Source organism: Anastrepha ludens, chromosome 6, assembly GCF_028408465.1.
Source record: "Anastrepha ludens isolate Willacy chromosome 6, idAnaLude1.1, whole genome shotgun sequence".
Classification (NCBI taxonomy): Eukaryota; Metazoa; Arthropoda; class Insecta; order Diptera; family Tephritidae; genus Anastrepha; species Anastrepha ludens.
The window spans coordinates 3849735-3872781 of record NC_071502.1 but is presented as its reverse complement, the minus strand read 5'-3'; the positions used below and the strand labels follow the sequence as shown (position 1 = coordinate 3872781).

At 36.1% G+C, this 23047-nt stretch overlaps 1 protein-coding gene across 4 annotated transcripts; it reads left to right on the top strand.

The window, feature by feature from the left end:
* Positions 1 to 497: 497 nt before the first annotated feature.
* Positions 498 to 16382, top strand: LOC128865906 (ATP-dependent 6-phosphofructokinase). 4 transcript variants are annotated; one of them, XM_054106304.1, is made up of 11 exons: positions 499 to 1105; positions 3951 to 4134; positions 4197 to 4354; positions 4488 to 4642; positions 5849 to 5957; positions 10934 to 11122; positions 11188 to 11451; positions 11529 to 11692; positions 11759 to 12378; positions 12448 to 12670; positions 14854 to 16382. In XM_054106304.1, the coding sequence occupies exons 1-11, from the start codon at positions 959 to 961 to the stop codon at positions 14990 to 14992; spliced, it is 2352 nt and encodes a 783-aa protein (XP_053962279.1). In that variant the 5' UTR covers positions 499 to 958; the 3' UTR covers positions 14993 to 16382. The 4 variants fall into 4 exon arrangements, with proteins under 4 accessions (XP_053962280.1, XP_053962279.1, XP_053962278.1 ...); XM_054106303.1 differs by lacking the exon at positions 5849 to 5957 and adding an exon at positions 9685 to 9793 and having other exon boundaries at positions 500 to 1105; XM_054106302.1 differs by lacking the exon at positions 5849 to 5957 and adding an exon at positions 4888 to 4996 and having other exon boundaries at positions 500 to 1105.
* Positions 16383 to 23047: the final 6665 nt, after the last annotated feature.

Sequence of the window (23047 nt, the reverse complement as noted above, 5' to 3'; positions counted from 1 at the left end):
CCAAACTTCGAAGCACCGACTTATTCGCAATTATTTCATAAGCGCATGTAAAACTGCATGTTTCTGGCTTCATACGATGCATATGCGCGAAAAAACGCGGCTATTATTTAAATTCCATAACATTTTGTATTTGCTTGTGTTAGCACTATTCCACAAAACACAAATGGATCTGCACAACGGTTAGCACTGAGTTGACCGGTAATGTAGTTGATAGAGTGCAATCAGCTGATTGTCAACTATTCATAGGGTGAATTCGTATTTTTTGTACACTCAAAAGCTATATATTTTTGTGGCAACTTTTTATTTACTGATATATTTGCAATGAAAGTTCACCTATTGCAAGTTACTTAATTAATGCAGAACCCCACATATAGGTTTATGTATATATATATTACTTTTATCACATGGTTTGTTGAAAGTATTTTTATTTGATGTGCTTACCATATTCGCACTGTATTACCCTATGAAGAAATGTCACTTATGCAGTGCTTCAATCGATAAAGGTCACCTTGAAACGTCAAAGTGTGTCACCTTGGTGTTGCTGAGCGGACATACAAAAAGAGAATTTAACTTTTTTACTCTGTCAAAATTTCGCGAATTTTGGATAATTTTTCATAATTGCTGTGTTGAGTGAATCAAAGTGAAGAAGTTCGAGTACGCGCTAAAAGACATACACCAGCGTACGTGCTTCCACATCTATACACATCACTACAACCGAGCGGTTGATAGAGCGGTGGATGCAAACGGTGCTAAAGAGTACTAATAGTAGTGGACCATTCTCAAACCTCGACTCATACGCAATTTTCAAGTGAAATAAATAGACCGTTGAAATTGAAAGACGATTTAAAATACTCAAAGTGAAACGCTCTTTATAATAGTATTGTGTGTGTGAAGTTATCGAATAAATTTCTTTCATTGTTTATTGGATTACGCTTGCCGCAAAGTAAAAATCGCAAAAATGCCAAACGAACTAAGACAACGATTCATTGAGCGTGGCTCCCATAAGGGTAAGGGCCTTGCTGTCTTTACTAGTGGTGGCGACTCGCAGGGCATGAATGCTGCAGTGCGTGCTTGCGTACGCATGGCCATCTACTTAGGATGCAAGGTATGTATTTGTCGTAGATGATCCGTATATGAAAAGGGGCTGGAATGGGCGGTGGGCGTAAGTTAAAGGCTCGCTTATTGGATGTCGGCTTTTGTAGCAACAAAGATATATTTTGATTTTTTGAAGTATGTTAGCTGAATTTTGCTGATTATATTTGAAGTGTCGGCTGGCGATAAGTAACTTGAATGCATAACCATGGCATTGGGTTTATTTTTAGTAAAAGCTTTATACATACATGTATAAAAACTTACGAAAATGCAAATTTATATATGCACGAATATGTATGTACTTATGTGTATCTAGTTTATCTTCATTGTAATGCATACACGAATTTCATTCGCTAGTGCAACGACAAAGCATTTTCCTCAGGTGTGTTGTATGTCTGGCTACGTAATAAATATTTACACTAGGGCAAACGCTTTGATAATGGACTCAGATAAAAGTGAAATTTAAATTATTGTTTAAAGCAAAATGCTCGAATTTAATCTACTTGTTATGTACACATCAATGTCCATTCAAACATACTAGATTTGACGGCAAAAGGCGTCACTATTATTATTCATTCGATGTACTATTTTGTTTTGTTAAGATTGTATCATATCAGCATTGTTAAGATGCGCGGAAATTTTTAAATCGTTTTGACTTTGTTTTTGTTGATCATTCATTTCGGTCTTTCTATCTGGAACTTTTGGTATTCGTATAATTAGTCATTGCCAATAGGATGACCTTTGGTACGGCAAACAACGCTAATTGTTTTTGATAGCTTTTAACATTTTGATTCAATCAGACTTTATTTAGCATTAAAATTAGTTTGACTTTAAAATGTTCTTCAGGTTTTTGTATTGGGTTGTATTTTATTTGTTAATCGATGTTTACCTGTTTAATGTAGAGTTCTACACATTCAAGTAAATCTGGAATGCATAGCTAAATATTTTTTTGGCGCGTTTGTTTTTTGTTTAGTTGTAGTAGGCTAAATTTTTCATTTTACATTACAATTTATTTACTTAAGTTTTATTGTGAGGAAATATTTTTTATTTAAGTTGGCGGCCGAATGGGTTGGTGCATAACTACCATTCAAATTCACAGAGAGAATCAAATCTCGGTGAAACACCAAAATTAAGAAAAACATTTTTCTAATAGCGGTCGCCCATCGGCAGGCAATGGCAAACTTCCGAGTGTATTTCTGCCATGAAAAAGCTCCTCATAAAAATATCTGCCGTTCGGAGTCGGCTTGAAATTGTAGGTCCCTCTATTTGTGGAACAACATCAAGACGCACACTACAAATGGAGGAGGAGCTCGGCCAAACACCCAAAAAGGGTTTACGCGCCAATTATATATATATATAAGATTAGATAGACACGTTTTGAAAAATTGAAGCGTGAAATACCTGAGGTAGGTACTTACATACATATGTACCATATGATTGTACATACTCGTACAGCTATGGACAGAGATATAGCGCACCTCCCCACAATGACGTATAACGATGATTACTTTTACTAGATGACCTAGTAAAACAGTTATTTTTGCACAAATCTATTCTTTTATAGCAGTATTATAAAAAAATAAAAATAAACGATAATTCAATATCTACATTTATAAGGAGTGCAAAAAATCGGAATTTATCACATTTTGAACTGGTCTGTCGCAAGAAAAAAAAAAAATATATAACATTTCAAATTGGTTAAACTTGTTTATTTAATTATTTACCTGATTAGTATTTTGTTGAATATCCATTTTTTTAAAACTGCTTCACACCTGTGAGATCAACTTTCTATTGACTTAAGGCATCCGTCCAAAGGAATATATTTAAGTTCCATGCTTTCTGTTCATAGTTTATTAATATTTTAAAATTTTTTGGCCAGCCGTAACCTTAATATCGTGCCGCAGAATTTCAAAGAGGTTAACGGCGAGGATTTTTGCTGGACAAACCAGAACTGAAATTTTTTCTTTAGAAAGCCAATTTTTCACAAATTTTGCTGCATGCTGAAGGTTGTTGTTGTTGTTGTTGTTGTTGTTGTTGTTGTAGCAGCATAAACATTTCCCATACATGTACGGGGAATGCAGCTGGAGTGACAGTCCTTGGCCGGATAGAATAGGACTGTCAGCACAATAGTCCTTTGCGTCCGTTGCGGCAACGCTTTTGACTGACGTGACGTGTAAAACGAATTGTGGTGCCACAATGAAAGTACTACCGCATATGAACAAAAAAAAACAGATGATCTTCTCGGAAAGCAAATATTATTCGTTGTGTATAAAAAGGCTTTTGGCAGTTGTGAAAAATATTATACGAGTAAAATTAATGCTTATTGAAGCGAAAGATGTTTTTATTAGAATTTATGGTTGTTGTTGCTGTAGCAACATAAACATTCCCCATACATACATATATGAGGAATGCTGCTGAAGTGACAGTCCTTGGCCGGATATAAATCCGGGTCGTTCCGGTAACGTAGAACCGACTGTTGTGGGAACGACAGTCGTAGACGGTGGGTGCGACAATAAATTCGTGATCGGGACGTACATTCAATTTTCAGCACAACTTGATTATGCATAGCCTTTTCTCTAGTCTTTCAAGCTTTTATCGAATAGATAAGGTTGCGCGATACAAAATTGTTCTTCCTTAAACAGTCGTCATTTTCGCCATTTTTGTAGTTTATTAGTGCCACAGGCTAACCAGGCAACCGAATAGCTTTTATTTATCTTTTTTAACAGAATACAAGCGGTGGGCGGTTAACTGGGATCTCAAGCATCTTAGTTTATACGTACATATTCTGACTATATTTATGAGAAACTGTAGAAATTATACTATTTATGAATAATTGTAATATCCTTACACTTTTCTAGGCCTACTTCATTCGAGAAGGCTACCAGGGCATGGTTGATGGTGGTGATAACATCGTCGAAGCCAATTGGGCATCGGTTTCATCGATCATCCATCGTGGTGGTACAGTAATTGGCTCGGCACGTTGTGCTGAATTTCGCGAACGTGCCGGTCGCCTTAAGGCTGCATACAATTTGATTCAAAAAGGTATTTAGAAAGTTTTTATGTTATTGTATTTCTATTTTATTTGATTATTTTGTATGTAAAAGGTATCTCCAACCTGGTGGTGATCGGTGGTGATGGGTCACTTACTGGTGCAAATTGCTTCCGTACTGAATGGTCTGGTTTGTTGGATGAGTTGCTGGAGGCAAAGAAAATCACACCAGAGCAACGTAAAAAGTTCGATGTATTGCATATTGTGGGCATGGTGAGTGTGGTTTGAGTAAGAATATAAAAAATTGGTTTATAATTTCATAAAATGAAATAATATAATAAATTATTTTTCTATTTTGAGTTTCTCATTACATATTAAACATCTTTTTTTCACTTTTCTCTACTAGGTGGGCTCCATTGATAATGACTTTTGCGGCACTGACATGACCATCGGTACCGATTCGGCTTTGCATCGTATCATTGAAGCTATCGATGCTATTGTGAGTACTGCCTATTCTCATCAACGTACTTTCATAATGGAGGTGATGGGTCGTCATTGTGGGTAAGTTGTAGCAAGATTTTTTATATCATATCTTTTAATTTTTGAAGTTTGATTAAAATAACAAATAAAGTGCAAAGCCTAACATGCTTTAGTAAGTTTATCACTACCAATTGGCAAGGTCCAAAAACAAAAAACACCGAATACGAAAAATACGAATTTGGCTGGAAATACTTATCTCGAATTTCTAATTACTATTAATTGACTACACTACCCTTAATTGATTTACGATTTCCTTCTAAACACAGTTATTTGCCTGTAGTTACTGGTATTATTTCCGAAGCTGATTATGTATTTTGCCCTGAATCGCCGCCACCATTCGACTGGCCCGAACGTCTATGCAATAAGCTTATACAGGCAAGCCAAATAAGACATTTTTCATATATGCCATTTGACATTTTAGATTAATTTTTTTTCACATCCTGTATATTGTTGCCAATTTTTGAGTTGTTTATTGGAGAACAATTGAAAATATTGATCGATTTTGTATATTTTAAGCGCTTCAATTGGTTCAGCATGACCACAAACAAGTATAAGAATGAACTATTTCCCATACTATTAATATAGTTATTGGAAAGCTTTAATTAAAATTTAGTTCTAATTTAGTTTAATGCTTTTTTGTTTGTTGGTTTAAAATGCTGATCCGGCGCGCTTTAGGCCGAATGAGTATAAGAGCGTTCGAATGTAGTGTAAGTTGTACACGCACACAAGTGTTCTCGTACATATATTGGTGCCCTCGAGTCTGAATACGATTGGAACTTAATTGGTTAGATATTGTGATAAGGGACAAAGATATATGTATATTGTACCTGCTTACCAAATTGAGTTTTTGTCTTGAAACTGATTAATAACTAATTAACAACAATTTAATTATACCACTCAACTGTACTGCCGCCTTTTGTAATTATGTTATCGGATGGAATGATGTTGAGACGATGTGTTCCGTGAATATGTCGCAAATTTAGGAAGTTAATTTCTGAATTCAAATGATTTACTGGGCCCTCAAAAATACTTGTAATTATTAGTGTAATGTGCTTTTCGTATTTTTAAGTATTATTTATAAAAATTAAAAGTGCCTCAAAAAAAAAAAAGATTAAAAAATAGAAGCGCGTTTTCCAAAATATTGAAATGTCTACAATGTGAAAAAGTGAATGTTTTTGTTTGCTGTTGTTGTTGTTTGTCATGGTGCGTGAATTTTTCTTTTTACAGCTATTTGGCACTTGTAGCCGGTCTTTCCAGCGAGGCTGATTATATTTTCATACCTGAAAATCCCCCAAGAGCAGATTGGCCCGATAGATTATGTCAGCAATTGTCGCAGGCAAGAAAAAATAAGCAAAAATAAAAATGAAAATATATTAAAGCAACATGAAAAGTTAAACACATTCAATTGTACATACATAAAATATATATTTAGAAGGCAAATTCTCATTCATTGTAGAATGTTGCAGGCGCTATTGCAAAGACAAATTCAAAATTCTGTTTTTTGGTCTAATTTTCCCGGTTTGATTTTATAATTTTAATACCTAATGCACCTTCTTCGATAAATTTATATTTTACACTATGCATACATACTCGTACAGGTTATGCAAGTAAGTTATTGTTTGAAAAGTTTGTTATTGGAGTTAGTATACAGGTTGTTTTTATGTATTTGCCACTTTCAAAAGGGAACAAACACATGTGTTGAGTCTAATTGTATTGTTATTATTATTGAATTATTCAGAAGCGCAGTGTTTTTGAGCGAAGGCAGTAAAGAATTCTCTGGATTGAAAGTTAAATGTGTTTTAAAGAATTTTTGTAACGATTTCTGCTTTTTATTCCACTCTGCTATCCAAACAAGGGTGGGCCAAATATAAATAAAATGATGAAAAAAGTAACCTTCTTTTGGTATATTATGGCTTTGTCCTAAAAAGCAAGTATTTCCATCATCCAATTCTAAAGAGTTTTTCCCTTCTACCTCTATTCTCCACACCTAAATGCTTCTCGACTTTTGCGCGTGCGCTTTCCTCCCTCATATGCTCCAATTTGCTTATTAAGGAAACCGCTAACACACAGTTTGGGTACACATCACTCAACTTCCAAATAAGTTTGCAATATTTCCAGCAATGTTTGAGCGCAAAGTGACACGTTTCTTTCGGTATTTCATTTATTAGCTGAAAGTCATCATTTGGAGTTGCGAAAAGGTTTTTTGTGTAAAAATAACAAATGATTCAGTTTGAACCATCCTGTAACTGTTGCCTTATTGTATGGCATACTTCCTGCTACAGGATTTAAAGTCCTAAAGACTAGTTATGAATCTGGATATTGATGACGAGATTAATTAGCACCGCTTTGCCTATAAAAAAAATAAATAAATAATTGGCGTGTACACTTCTGTTCGGTGTTTGGCCTCGCTCCTCCTATTTGTGAAGTGCTTCTTGATGTTTTTCCATAAATGGAGGCACCTACAGTTTTTCATAATGAAATAAACTTCAAGGTTTGTCATTGCTTGCCGTGCCCATACTTCAGTTTAAAACGTTGTACCATTATACCCTGCTTTTTAGTCAAAAGATGTATTTGTGGAAACCAAAATAGCAGCTTTAAAGTGGAATAAAAATAGAGTATGAGTTTTTTTTATTATAAGCAACCATAAGAATAGTGGCGTTAATTGAAAGCAGATAAAGTGGTCTTATATAAGCAAGAACGAATAAATTGGTTTATTATTAATAAATTATTTGAAGTGTGTCGTTTTGTGCAATGCAGCCGCTAGTAAATGAAACTATCGATAAAACGCAATTACTTGCCTCGAATATATTAACACATGGGCTGAAAAGTCCCGGGCCTATTCTTCAGTTAGTATTAAAAGACAGCTGTTAAAATGTCATGATATTCTATTGTTTAGTTCGTGAGTTATTGAGCTAAGAGCGATGCTACTTTTGTTATTTTTAAAACAATGGATCAAAAGGAATTTCGTGTTTTAATTTTACACTGCTTCTTGATGAAAAAAATACCTTTGAGGCGAGCAATGGTTTCAAAAGTGTTATGGGGATTCCGCACCATCAGAAACAACAATAAAACGATGGTTTGTTGACGTCAAATGTGATCGTAGATACACCGATGATGCACAACGCTGTGGACGTCCAAATGAGGCGGTAACGCCAGAAAACATCAAAAAATCCACAAAAACGTTTTTAATGATCGAAAAGTGAAAATGCGTGAGTTAGATATGAAAATAACTTGTTCGCTTTATATTGCATGATCATTTGACTATGAAAAAGCTCTGTTCAAAGTGGGTGCCGCGTTTGCTCACTGTTGACCAAAAACATGAACGTTTTGATGATTCAAAACAATGGCAAAACTGCATGAATTGACCTTCGAATTGCGCTCAGATCCACCGTATTCACCAGATCTGGCTACCAGCGATTGCTATCTCTTCGCAAACCTAAAAAAAATGTAAGGAATTTCGCTCTAATGAAGAAGTTACACTAAAACTGATGCGTAGTTTGAGGCAAAAGATAAATCGTTCTACAAAAGTGGTAGTAAAATGAGCGGCGCTGAACTGATTACGTAGTTCTTGAAGGAAATTACGTTGATGAATTAACCTCATTTCTAACAAAAAAGAACCTGTTTCTTTGTTAGGGCCGGGACTTTTCAGCCCTTGTGTTATTAATAGTAAACCCATTTTGTTTGAACTATTCCACTATTCTAATTTACATGCATAGATACACGCATTTACAGCAGTCAGAAACTCAATTGTTTTATTATATAGAATCTCGCTCGTTCAAGTTTTCAAAGGAATTTTTTAGACTGACAATAATAAAGCAATTATATACATATAGTTTATTTTAATAAACGAAGAGGGTGCTGTGCTTTTGCTGATTTTCTGGTTCTCATGATATTCAATATTTGATTTATTCATTCAAATAAACTAGGGCGTCTTCATCCACATAAACATTTATTGTTTTTTGCACACATTTCGATCATTTGCACCAATTTTGTGGTTGCTAATATATCCTTTTTTCATACATTATTTCCTTTTTGTCTAATTTTCTACCCCCTGTGCCCATTCGAAGACTTCTTTGACCGGCGACAGACAAAGTTTGTGTGTTTTTGCTAATTTCTAATACATAAATATCTAATTTTTAAATATTTTTTATTATTAACATTGCATTTCACCTTCATATCCACCCCTGCTGCAGCACTTCCCACTTATTCCCGTTTAGCGACTTAATGTTATGAAAATATTCGTGCCTGCTATCTAAAAACTAGTGCCAATGTTTGAAGCACCGTAAGTTGTCCAACCTGGTATCCTGCTGTTCTGCTCCTGTACTCCTTTACACCCGATTTCCTTATATTATTTTCCACTACAATTATGCTCTCCCCACCGATTTGTTTTGTTTCAGCACCAAGACGCTGCAAAGGATGAATTGATGACAATTTTTAATATACCTATTTTTTATTAAATTTAAAATTTTTTTTAAATCAATTCTTTATATAGTACGCATCAAGGCGAATCTTTTAAAGGTGGTATCGGCAAATGAGCTGATTTGTTTTTGTTTTTTTTGTACGCCCATGTGACTGTCAGCGCAGAAAGAAACAAGGGGATTCATTATTTGTTTTCCTCTTTGTCATTAACTGTGCCGTAACAATTTGACCGACAAAACATTGTTGTTGGTCTAATTGCCACCATCTTTAATTAATGCGCCTTGGTACGCAATAACTCAATTCATCTGCTACAGTATTTTAGGCTCAGCTCACAAAAAGCAATACATTTTTTAAAATATTATTTTTATTTATTTTATTTTATGAGAATTTTTACAAATGAAAATTATTTGCTCTTTTCCATCTCATCAATTTATAACGCTAATTGTGAACTGAGCTATGTTAAGTCCTAAGCTATGTTAAGTCCTAAGCTATGTTAAGTCCGTATACCTGCGCTTGAAATTTTACCCAAAAATTTGCACTTATAAATATATTTAATATTTTTTATAAATATTATTAGTACCGTTATTATTTGCTTTTATTTGTTCAACTTCTCATTATTTGTTTTTATAATTCTGTATATTTAGTTATTTAGCCATTTCGGCGGCTTTAGCTAGCGAGGCAGATTTCATATTTATACCCGAGGAGCCGGTCGCCGTTAATTGGCCCGATAAAATATGCAAAAAAATACTGCAGGTCAGAGTGCAGTTTCAATTTGGAAGCTTAATTTATTTTTTCTCTTATGGTTTTGCGGTTATTTGTTAGCAATTGTTTATAAGCTTTTGTAAAATATTTTTATTTTCTGCTTGATACGGGTTTTGCTGGTGCGTAAATTGAACAACTGCCAAAAAGTATAACAAGGACTAATTTATTGTTCAACAACAAAACCGTTACTATTAATTACCTTTTGTGTTTTTTCGTTGGTTGCGGGTATTGTCTCGAATAACGTCTAACAATACTAAAATTAAAAAAAAAATTAAAGCGTCCACTGAAATCATTCCAGTGCCTAAGGTACTTCTTTGTCCGTAGACTGTGTTTATATATTTTGTGTATAGAAAAACTGGGTTTTTGGTTATTTTTATGTTGCTTTTTGTTTTTTGTAATAGGTCTTAAGACTTGAAATTAAACAAAATTCTAAATTATTAAAAAAAATTAAAAGTTTCACATCATAGAAAAAATTCCAATGAAAAATACAAAAACATGTGCTGTCCCCATCTCTCTACATTCGCTCTCGCTTCTTCACTCTCGCTAATTTCTATTTCTTTATAAAGCAACAATCATTCATTGGTTCATTTTGTAAATACATACATACATATCTGTTACATATTTTCTTTGCTATTATAAATATATTTACTTCGATTCATTAAAATCACCTTTTTCAAATGTCATTCTCGCCAACATCAATCAATCAATCACATTCAGTAGCTTTAACTGTATTTTTTATGATTTCTGTTCATTTCCCTTTGATCATCAAATCATTTCGCACTCACTTTCTATTGCCATTTAAAAAAATTAACACAGTATTTTGATCAAAATAAAATTTTATCACTGTTCTTTAGTGTTGGTCGATTTATATGAAATGTTGCAAAATTAAAAATGCTAAATAATAATAACAATTTCTGGTTTAATCCATAATCAGTTGAATGCTTTCTTATAAGAAACTCATAATGTACATGAGCGCATAAATCGACCATAAATAAAGGACCTCTAAATTCATACATTTATCCGTATACGAGTTGTAGAATATTTGTTGGAAAAAATGTCGCTGATTTGTGAATGCGTCCACTAACTGCAACTTTTTCTTCTAACTTTATCGTGCTTATTTCCGTCACGCAGGAGCGTAATGCTGGCCAACGCTTGAATATTATTATCGTTGCTGAGGGTGCCATCGATCGTGAGGGCAACCCCATCACCGCCGAGGATGTGAAAAAGGTGGTCGTTGACAAGCTGCAGCAGGACACTCGCATTACTGTGCTTGGTCACGTGCAGCGCGGAGGAAACCCCAGCGCTTTTGACCGTGTTTTGGTGGGTAGATATAAAACACGCACTTTCTACTTTATTTGTACTTAATAAATAATCCTTTCCCCCAGGGTTGTCGTATGGGCGCTGAAGCTACGCTGGCACTTATGGAAGCCACGCCCGATTCGGTGCCGTGTGTTGTCTCATTGGATGGCAATCAAGCAGTGCGCGTGCCGCTGATGGAGTGCGTTGAACGTACTAAGGAAGTCGCCCAAGCGATGGCGGAGAAGAATTGGGAATTGGCTGTGAAATTGCGTGGACGCTCTTTCGAACGCAATTTGGAAACGTACAAGATGTTGACGCGTCTAAAGCCCCCAAAGGTCGAGAACGCAAAGGTATGTAGCGTATTGAAAATTCAGCGTCGAGTATAAGTAATTACATTACTACTTTTATATTTTTGTTGAACAATTAGGAGGGTTATCGCATGGCTGTTATGCACATTGGTGCACCCGCATGTGGCATGAACGCTGCCGTGCGTAGTTTTGTGCGTAACTGCATTTACCGTGGTGACACTGTATTTGGCGTACATGACGGCATTGAGGGTCTTATTGCCGGCAATATCAAAGAAATGGGCTGGTGAGTAGCCAAAATTATTATATAAATTTGGTAACATTTCAATCTGTATATTTTCAACATTTTTAGGTCCGACGTAACCGGTTGGGTTGGCCAAGGTGGTGCTTTCCTCGGCACCAAGCGCACACTACCGGAGGGCAAATTTAAGGAGATCGCCGCTCGTCTCAAGGAATTCAAAATCCAAGGTTTGCTTGTTATTGGTGGTTTTGAGGCCTACCATGCATGTGGCCAGATTTCCGATCAACGTCCCAACTATCCTGAATTTTGTATCCCAATGGTGGTTGTACCATCGACTATCTCGAACAATGTTCCTGGTACTGAATTCTCGCTCGGTTGCGATACTGGTCTAAATGAGATTACTGAGATTTGTGATCGCATACGCCAGTCGGCACAAGGCACAAAACGCCGTGTCTTTGTGATTGAGACAATGGGTGGTTATTGTGGCTACTTGGCCACTTTGGCCGGTTTAGCTGGTGGCGCTGATGCTGCATACATTTATGAAGAGAAATTCTCCATTAAAGATTTGCAACAAGATGTCTATCATATGGCTTCGAAAATGGCTGAAGGAGTACAGCGTGGTTTGATTTTGCGCAATGAAAAGGCCTCTGAAAACTATAATACTGATTTTATACACCGCCTTTACTCAGAAGAAGGCAAGGGACTATTCTCATGTCGTATGAATATTTTGGGTAAGTGAAATGCGTGAAATATAATATTTTGTGCAGTCTATCTCATATGTTTTTTGTTTTTCTGTGTAGGTCATATGCAACAGGGTGGTTCACCTACACCTTTCGACCGTAATATGGGCACTAAGATGGCTGCCAAGTGCGTTGAATGGCTGAATGCGCAAATCAAGAACAATACTAAACCGGATGGCACTGTACGCTGTGAAAGCACCGATTCAGCTTGTCTGCTCGGTATTGTACGCCGTCAGTACCGTTTCACACCTTTGGCGGATTTGATCGGTGAAACTAACTTTGAGTGAGTACAATTTTATATAAATGCCGCATGCATCCTTTGTTGGGTGTTTGGTCGAGCTCTTCCTCTGATTTGTGGTGAGCGTCTTGATGATATTTAAAAATTTTATGTCGTCTCCGATCGGCAGTTGGTTTTGTATGGGGGTTTTTTAAAATAGCGCTCGCCCCTCGGCTGGCAATGGCAAATCTACGTCCGCCATACCGGAATGGGTATGTGTGTGACTACCATTCGGTAGCATGTAAAGCTTATGTAAGACTTAGCGTCGCAAATGCAAAGAAGAAATATTTGGTGGGAAAATAATATACAAATTTAAAGTGATGGTATTTTCTTGTGGAGCAGTTTGCAAGACGCTGGCATAAGGCAATCTATTGTAAATCCTTAGTAAGAATATTGTATTTTGATTCCGTTTTTTATAACTGTAAGCACATTGATACTTATTTCCAACTGACTTATATGGTAAGCAACTAGCTGCCAAGTCAGCATTGAGCCTCAGATTACTTGTCTTTCAGGCAAGAGTTATCGCCATAAGAGAGGGCTTATTACTCTTAAAGAAGAGATCTCTAACTATGAGGGAAGTATATGTCTACTCGGATAGTCAGGCAACTCTGAAATCGTTAGAGTCATTAAAATTTTTGTCAAAAACGGTGGTTGAAGGCCATAAATTATTATGCGAAGTATCGCAATATTTTGAAGCAAACTTGATCTGGGTGCCAGGCTATAGAAATAATAGAAGGTAACTGCGAAGCAGATGAGTTTGCAAGGAAAGGTACAACACGAAATATTCACCCAGATAATGTACTAATACCGATTCCAAATTATTAATAGATAGACACAGCCGCCGTAGCCGAATGGGTTGGTGCGTGACTACCATTCGGGATTCAGAGAGAACGTAAGTTCGAATCTCGGTGAAAGATCAAAATGAAGAAAAAGGCTGGCAATGGCAAACCCCCGAGTGTATTTTTGCCTTGAAAAAGCTCCTCATAAGAAAAAATATCTACCGTTCCGAGTCGGCGTGAAACTGTAGGTCCCTCCATTTGTGGAACGACATCAATACGCACACCGAAAATAGGAGGAGGACCTCGGCCAAATACCCAAAAGGGAGTAGGCGCCAATTATATATAAATATCAATGGTGCTAATGCCCGTTGGAGGCTATCACCTTTTAGCCAAATAACAAACTTAGCCAGAATGGAACCACAGCACAAAATCGCTACTGTGTCTTAGGGGACAGGATATGAGAAATACGATAGGGGTACTAACTGGGCATTGTCTAATTGGAAGGCATGCAAATATACTGGGGGTACCACATAACGACTTTTGTCGAAGCTGTCAAGATACTGAAGAAAAGGAAACAGTGGAACACCTCCTGTGTACATGCATTGCTCTATACTGAAAAAGGCTTTCCATGCTCGAACTCGCCCTTCTTGACAGCAATGAAGATGCCTATCAAATAGGGTTGCCGAAATTAACAAAAATTATTAAATCCACAGGTTGGCTTAGGGAAGATTAAAGTGTATAATATGAGTTCCAGTGGTTTTACAATGTGTTTATACAGGCTTAGTGTGTCGGATGACAGCCACTCAACCTAACCTAACCTAACCTAAGCACATTGCTGAAATGTCTTAATTTATCGCTTGAATATTTTTTAAGATTACGTTTCGGTTACGATTAGTGGAGTGTGATTAATTGACTATTAAATATTTAAAAAACTTAATCAAAAGTCAAATTATTCGAGTAATTAAGCGTCAAATTAATCTAGCCGGTAATGAGTCAAATCATTTTAATTTTGATTAATTAGACATAAACAGTTCTCACTAAAATGATTTGTTAAGTATTTTCCAAGTATTTGCTCCGACCACGATTGAAATCAATACCGTTATTTTAATAGTACGCACTGAAAAATGCCCTGATTTTTGCGTTTTTTATAATCGGCATTTGAATTTAATTTATTTTTATTGAAAAAATATTTCTTTAAAAAGTTTTCAGCAAGAATATTATGCATATAGAATAGAATGAAACTAGTCTTGAAACGTTCTTTTTAAAAATATGCAAGTGATAATAGTTTTGAGCGATAAAACTCTTGGTCAGTCGCATAATTGATTAACTGTATAATTTTTTACTTAACCAAGCCTAGTTATTATACGCTATAATTAATTAAAATATTTTTTTTTTTTTTCATTTCCATAGGCAACGCATCCCGAAGACACAGTGGTGGCTTAAATTGCGACCACTCTTGAGAATCCTAGCAAAACATGACTCTGCCTATGAGGAGGAGGGTATGTACATTACAGTCGAAGAGGAATGTGCTACCGATGCAGTAGCTTAAATATTGGCTACACTAGAAGTCCAGTATTGTAGCAAGCGACCAACACGCACAAGCTACACGTATCAAACGTACGCCAGTTGCATTAAAGTAAAAGCTACCGAATGCGCGAAAATTGGAGTAACATATTCATGAACAAATAAACACAAAGTAAATCTTAAACGCATATGAATACATTTTGTTGCTTTGCGGCAACCGCGAAGTGCTTCATTTTTATGATTTAAATTATTATTGCATATTATCATAACATTCACATAAAGTTTTTAAATTTATTGCATATACATATGCTCGCTCCGTACTGTGAAAAAAGTATACTTGAAAGTTGTTAACATATACTCAGGTGCAGGCACACTAAAATTAAATATTGAACAAACCAAAATTTAATTGTCGCGCAAACTTGAAAAAAAAAACATTTAGTTCTACATCACGTTTATAGGCTCTTGCTTTAGTAGAGTTTTATGTATTTCTTTTGTTTTCTATTTATTTGTAAATTTAGCCTCATACCATTGTGGGTCATTGTATTATTATTATTATAATTATTATTATTATTTTTCTTGATTAAGTTTGCTGTCACGTTGAAAGCGAAATAACTGATATTAAATTGTGCTCGTAGTTGCATTAGCAAAAAGTTGTAGCGAAATTAACACAATATACAAGGTTGTGCCTAACGGAAGATTTATAATTTTTGCAAAATCGTATTTGACACTTGTGAATTAGACAGCTGCAGTATAGAGACAGGCAAGTAATGGAGCGCGTAAAGGTCAAAATAGAGATTTTCATCACTCAAAATCATTTTTTTATTTAATAATGTCCTTAAAAACAAAATGGGATGATTAATTTTGCGCCACCTTGTATATACATATAAAAATGTAGTATGTTGAGCTTTCATTTGAGCCTCGCGCTAAAACGAGTTGTATAATCTAGCTTTGAAGTGCAAGAAAGTGTAAATGTAAACGTTCGTGCATGCATTGCTTCTATGTACAATATACACACATACATACATATTAAATTATTAAAATTTAATAGCAATTTGTTTGTTATCATTGATATGAACGTCTTGTGCAGACTTTAAAAAAGGATTTTGAGGCGCGCATACCCACCGCTGCAACTAAATATGGCACAACTTATCCGATTATGCCCAACTATACATACATATTTACCAATATACACACATGAGTGTGCTCACATACCTGCAATAGTGAATTATTTAAGTGTCAGTTTTAGTGGTAGACATCAACTCAAAAATAAGCATAAAACTTTAATTTATGTACATCTACATACATACATCTAAGAAATATTTAAACAAAATCGAATTAAACAAATCGAAGTAACAACTACCAACACTGTCAGTAAAGCAAAACTATACGAAAATAATAAAACACATCAGACCCAAGATATGGTGCATTATTCGCCAAATGTTGTATGCATATTTTATTGTAATAAAACCAATGATAGAGTAAACAACTTCTTTCCACCCGCCTCTGGGCCCATACTTACTTACACAAATTTCTTTAAAATTAAATAAGAAAATGGAACTGTTAATATTATACATATATACATATGTACACATATACATATGAGCCCTTGTTATTCTTCTGCGGGTGTGAACAAAATATTATGATGGTTATAAAAATGCAAAACATATGTTATGACATAAATAAAAAATGAAAAGAACAAAAATTAAATAAGTTGGCGAAGTTTAATTCAAAGGAGGGCAACATACCCTTAACGGCTATAGAAATGGTTAATGACGTGCCTAAACGAATTTTATATAACCAGTTTCAACTATTAGGAGCAAGTAATCGTATTTTCCAACGTCCACTGGAAACAGTTAAACACCTGCACTTCTTCTGCTTGATTGGCGCGATAACAGCTTACGCGATTGGACCCAGTTTAACAAAGCGCGCCATTCGTTTCATTCTCGTGCTAACCGGCGCCAATTGGACACACCAAGTGAAGCCAAGTCCTTCTCCACCTGATCTTTCCAACGCAGATGAGGCCTTCCTCTTCCTCTACTACCACCAGCTGGTACCGCATCGAATACTTTCTGAGCCGGCGCGTTTCTATTTATTCGGTCGACATGACCTAGCTAACGTAGCCCCTGGATCTTTATTCGCTGCGCTATGTCTATGTCGTCGTAAAGCTAATACAGCTCATTGTGAAATCGGCTGTCATACTCACCGTCACCAACATGCAAAGATCCAAAAATCTTCCGCAGAGTCTTTCTCTCAAACACTCCATGGGACGCCTCATCGGACATTGTCATCGTCCACGCTTCTGCGCAATACTTAGGACGGGCATGTGATGAGAGCTTTATAGAATGTTAGTTTTGTTCGACGAGTCCAAAGCAGCACTTGTTGGCAAGAGAGAAACACCTGCACTATTTTTACTGATATGTCTGTTGTCTAAATAAAAGGGTTTGGAGGACCTTAGCTGTATTTGAAGAATGGTGTAAAAGAACATTTGTTCCAGAAGTATGCTAATTTTTTGTCAAAATAAAGAATCCTATTTTGATCAAAAATTACTTAGATAAATAGGTAAAAGAAGTCCTTCGTGCGCAAAGTCTTCGGAAAGAGCACTTCTTCTTATAATGCTCCATGCCATCCCAAAGAAGGTGAGTTAAAGAGCTACGACGGCCACATATAGGCTTACCTCCAAACGGCACGGCTCTAAGCTCTCTACATCCCATGGATCCAGACGTTATAAGGTTTACTATATTGAACTACAGAAAATCCCTATAACGTCACACTGTTGCTCGTGGAGAAACTCTCGATGAGCTACTGCGAAATATCGACCTGAAAAATGCAATCTGTTTTTTAGCTACTGCAGGGGATGCTCTTACTGCAACTTCAATTCTGTCATCATTTCAAAAACTGTTTGAAAAGGCGTCTAACTGGGATTGTGACGATATCATTCCTCTTTCGGAGTTACGATTACAGATACCTGAGGCTAACGGCGAGATGCTAAATAAGAATAAAATTACATCGGAGGAGGCAATAGCAGCATGAAATATATGCTTGGATTGGGCAGAGTAAAACAATGCTTGATTAAACGATGTAATGATGCTGCAGAGGCTCAGAAGCAGTGTGGTACTGAAGAAAAGAGATTTACAAAACAAAACAAAATCGAACAATTCTGTAATTTCAAATGAAACTTATCGCTTTAAAGTGTATTCAAGTAATATAATATAATAAACACAAATAAACTCGAATGGCTATCAGTAAAAAACTATTTTAATTTGTATGGAAAAAATCTTAGTACTTGCGACAACCTCGAAGCTTGCACCGAGCCCGGTTTTCATTACGTGCAAGAATCGAGTTTCTACTGTAATTGAAATATTCCAAGGTCTAAAGACCTCTCGCACTTCTTCAAAAATAGTCCAGAAGTGAAAATTGAGGCTAAACTCCGTTGCAAGGTGCAACCAGCTTGAATTTATGTGAGTGCTGGGATATTCTGTTGTTTAAAGCAACGAACAGGCTGATGGCGATTGGCGAACCGCGGTTCTTTGTAGCCTCCAATTGGACCAGAAAAAATTGTAGGGCCAATAAAGAGAAGTCGCCTCCATCAAGGCTTTCATTAATAAACTTCATGAGAACTGTTTGTACAGTATAGTACTGATAACCAAATTCCCCCGATTGGTCTAAATACAGGGCAAAATCCATGGAGACTACAAATGGTCACCACCATAGACATCATCGACATTCCAATGTGCATATCTTATTTTGAAGATGATGATAGCACAGAGTGTTTTCTCCGACACTGTCTGGCTTTCGACAGACTTGGATGGTGTATTTTGGGGTTGGATGTAGTGTGAATGAATAGCTACGTTCTCATTGCCTCAACAAACTGCTAAGATTCTTAAAAAAATGAGGGAAGTTCGCCGAGGAGTAATCAATCCCCAACCCACTTCACGAGAGTCGTTTGTAAAGTCCGCGTAAAAATAAAAAGTATTTAATTGTTTGGGGTAAACCTTTTTTATTTATAGGAATATTTTCCCTTTAGGTTTCTACACGTCGTCTAATGCTGTACTAGTTTGTTGATTCCTTACGAATAATAGGATTTGGTGAGCAAATAGTAGTCCGAGCGAGTCTGGAGAATAGGGCGATGTGAAACGAGTTGAAACTCTATTTTCATTAATTTTGCGACCACAACCGCTGAGGGGTGAGCTGGTGCGATGTAGTGATGGGAAAGGAAAATCTCACGACTTTCTCGATTCAAACGAATGCCAAACACAAAGAAATATGCCGATTTAGCTGAAACTTCATGTGTGATCTTCCAAGAAATGTTACTAACTAAACATAACCTCGATACGCGCCAGTAGTGCCATCTTCTGGCTCTGCATGAAATTTTCAAACGATCCTCGTAAGTGCAGCAATCCACAATTCTATTCCATTCCATTCCAATATTCAATGGGCAGATCGCCATCTTGAATTGCTCTAAAGCAAAGTTTTTGACAGCATCGTAATTGTTATTTTTAGTCTTCATTTTGAAATTACGCTGCCTTGCATAAAATTATATTAAAAAAAATCTTACTCCAAATCAGCACGCCTACTACTGAACTTGCACATTTTTTAACAAAAACGACTTGCTGACGAAAGTCACAATATGTATAGAATTACGAGACGAACCGTTTACAGATGTGACCTTTTGCTGTTCGAAGTATGTAGATGTATGGAAAAATCCCCTGAATTTTATTCATGATGGGCAATCTAATACCCTTGCTGCAGTTTTCAATGCTTGAGAAAATTAGCTGTCGCAATTTGATATTAAAGGTTCGCTTCCAATGCTCCCCAAATTGAAAACGAGGTTTCTATTCGAAATCTTAATTCCATTTGGAAGTCAAATGAAAACATTTTGCAATCAGTAAAAAAAAGTAAGTTATGAAGTAGTCTCGTTTCGATATGTAATCTTACGATAAAATAAATTCATATAAACGTAATCGATGCCATAAAACTGCAAAGGAGAAATAAATGAGAAATGTGTATGTATGTATACGTGCCACATGATAAATTTGATATCTATACATATTTGTGGAGTATTTGATAAGTAAGCTTTAAATTTTATTTTCTGGAAAACAAATTCCTGTGAGACAGCTTCAATTCTCAGATGGGTATCTCAAACTCATTTCCAAACGCTTGATATTTGAGGAAGTGTTTTGACTTGTGTGTATGGATATCGAACATAAATGCTTGCTGGGTATGCAATGAAAGGAATCCCCTCAATACTGAAACAAAGTCAGAATTACTCATTCAATGAAGATACGCTGTTTGTTCAGCTTTGTAATGTATGCTCAAATGAGGGTCGTTTGGAAAGTCCGTGCAAAGTCAGAGACTGGCGCGTATCGAGGTTATGTTTAGTTGGGGCATCTCTTGAAAGAACACACATCAAGTTTCAGCCAGATCGGCATATTTCTTTGTGCCCCAATTTGAAGAAATGGCTGGCGGGAAAAAGATTTTATTCAAACGATAAATTTACTGCAGAAACGAATGGCTATTTTTCACACTTGGACAAGTTTTATTATTCGTATGGGATCAACAAACTAGAACAGCGTTGAACGAAGTGGATAAGCATAAAAGGAGACTTTGTGGAGAAAGGAAAAGGTTTACCCCAAACAATTAAGTAGTTTGCATTTGTGCACGAAATTTGAAAGAGACGAACTACCAAGTTTTAACTTTTTTTTTTTAATTTCATTTTGTCATTTTTGAAAGTATTTTATATGGGCGAAATTTCTCAACGTGGTATGCAAAAAATTGTAAAAATCAACACGACCTGAAACTTGCACTTTGTTATATTAATGTTGAATGGGCTATAAACTGCATACCCATAAAAGTTGTTTTGATGGATTTCTCATGGAGCTCTGAGTTATAGGGGTTTTGTTGCAGAATTAACTATATTTTTATAACAACATTAAACAAAAATTTAATACAAAAAAAGTGGTTAAAACTGCATAATCGTTGCGCTCTTATTATTTTGAGCACAGGTGTACGCCGACTATCGAATTGTATTTGGATTCGTTTTTCTCTGAAAGTTTTTGCAGCTGCTATTTTTGCCTTCCCTCTAAAGCGTGCCACAGTAGTGAAGTGAATTTGGCAGAGCTGCATGGGATAAAGATATTTTAGTCAAATGTTTTTGAAGGATGGATCATTTAAAATTATAGTTATTATATTGCTCTAGGTGTCAACTGAAAGAATCGTATTTTTTGCTTGTGTTTCGGATTAAATAGACGTCGAAGGTTTTCAATAAGTTCATGGAAAATTTGTTAGATCTTGGGCGCTTTTAAACCAACCTCTATTCTTATCCATATAGAGTTTGATTGCTATAAAGCCACGAGGCAATAGTGGATTATTAATTTAAAACTGGTACCATTAGACCTTAATGCTTAATAGTTATCTCGTGATAGAAATAATTTTTAAGATCTCAAGTACATCTCTCAAATTTAGTGATTAACTGCGTCTATATTTAGAGTATTTAATAAAGAAAATACGCCAAATATTTCTGAAGGTATCAGATAACTATTTTTTATTTTTTCTTCCAGCAATCATTTGGCGGGCATTCCTATTAAGGAGCAGCTGCCTGTCTCTGAGTTACTTAAAAGAATAAAAAATTTCTTACAATTTACTATTTGTATGTAAACATCTAGTAAGCGACTCGTTTACTATTTGCAAAATCAGCAAATTATTTGAATTATACCCTTAACATACGATTGTGTGCTCGCAATTTGAAATAATATAACTAAAATAGATAATTGGCGCTTACACTTCTGTTTGGCCGAGCTGCTCCTCCTATTTGTGGTGTGCGTCTTGATGTTGTTCCCAGCTATAAGCGGAGCTTTTTCATGGCAGAAATACACTCGGATGTTTGCCTGCCGAGGGCGACCGCTATTACCATGTTGGTGTCTCGTGCACGGAGATTCGAACCCACGCACTTCCGAATGGTATCCACGCACCAACCCATTCGGCTACGGCGGCCGCCTTGCACTATGAAAGCATATTTTAAAGCTGCGGAAGAAGAAGAGGAGCTCTTGTTTTTTTTTTTTCTAGGGGTTGTTGGCCCTCTAAAATGGAGAATCATACCTAAATCCAAATTTACTGGTGAATCTGACAGTAAAAATCAACCACGTAAAAGCGACTTCATAAATATGAAACCAAATTTCAAGACTATCAAATATCAATGGCCATTTCCGTGAAATTTCCTGTAAATTTCCACTTTTCCTATGACCGAAAATTAATTGAATAATGGTCTTTTATATAAAAGTCTATTACTTCCTTTATTGTAAAAACTTATACCGTTTAATAGGTTTATAGCCGAGTACAGCATTCTGATGTTGAAATCTGCATTGGGTTCGGTTAAGTTGTAGCGGTTGTCCCCCGTGGGACACACTTAGGCTCATAGCCCACTGCCGCGTGGGGAACTTGCCCTTATTTCTTCTAAAATCAGTGTAAACTTTTGAAACATTTTAGAAGATACCTGATTTCCACAGTACAAAGATATTTCGACTCATTGAAGAATTATCTACCTAAAGTGGTGAATCTATGTACGTCTGGATTGGGCAGGACAATGCCACGGAAGATGCGCATCTCTTCCTCATTTCTTCTTCTTGATTGATGCGATAACCGCTTGGCGAGTTTAACAAAGCGCGCCAGTCATTTCTTTCTCGTGCTAACTGCCGCTAAGTAGAAATACCACGCGCGGCCAAGTCCTGCTCCACCTGAGGCCTTCCGCTTCCTCTGCTACAACCAGCTGGAACCGCTTCGAATACTTTACTTCTCGAGTGTCTTATAAAAAATTAGTTAAAAGAATTTTTTAAAAAGGTTCGGGTATTATAAACCAACTAATGTAATTTTGTTGTTGTAACATTCTGTGTGCATTTTTCGGGAATGCTGCTGAAGTCACAATGCTTGGAGGAATATAAATCCGCTTCGTTGCGGTCGCTTAGAACCGACTGCCGAGTGAACGTCTTTCTCTGTTTTTTTGCTCCTGTCTTAGAGCAGGTTTCTTCCTTCCAAATGGCGCATGAGGTTAGATAAAAATTTTGGTTCGTAAAGAAAATTCGTCTTT

Excerpts from the sequence above, each read along its gene's own strand:
- LOC128865906 (XM_054106304.1), top strand. The coding sequence starts at position 959 with ATGCCAAACGAACTAAGACAACGATTCATTGAGCGTGGCTCCCATAAG. Across the intron at positions 4,135-4,196 it reads ATACAATTTGATTCAAAAAG|GTATCTCCAACCTGGTGGTG; the intron begins GTATTTAGAAAG and ends TGTATGTAAAAG. Across the intron at positions 11,452-11,528 it reads CAAAGGTCGAGAACGCAAAG|GAGGGTTATCGCATGGCTGT; the intron begins GTATGTAGCGTA and ends TTGAACAATTAG.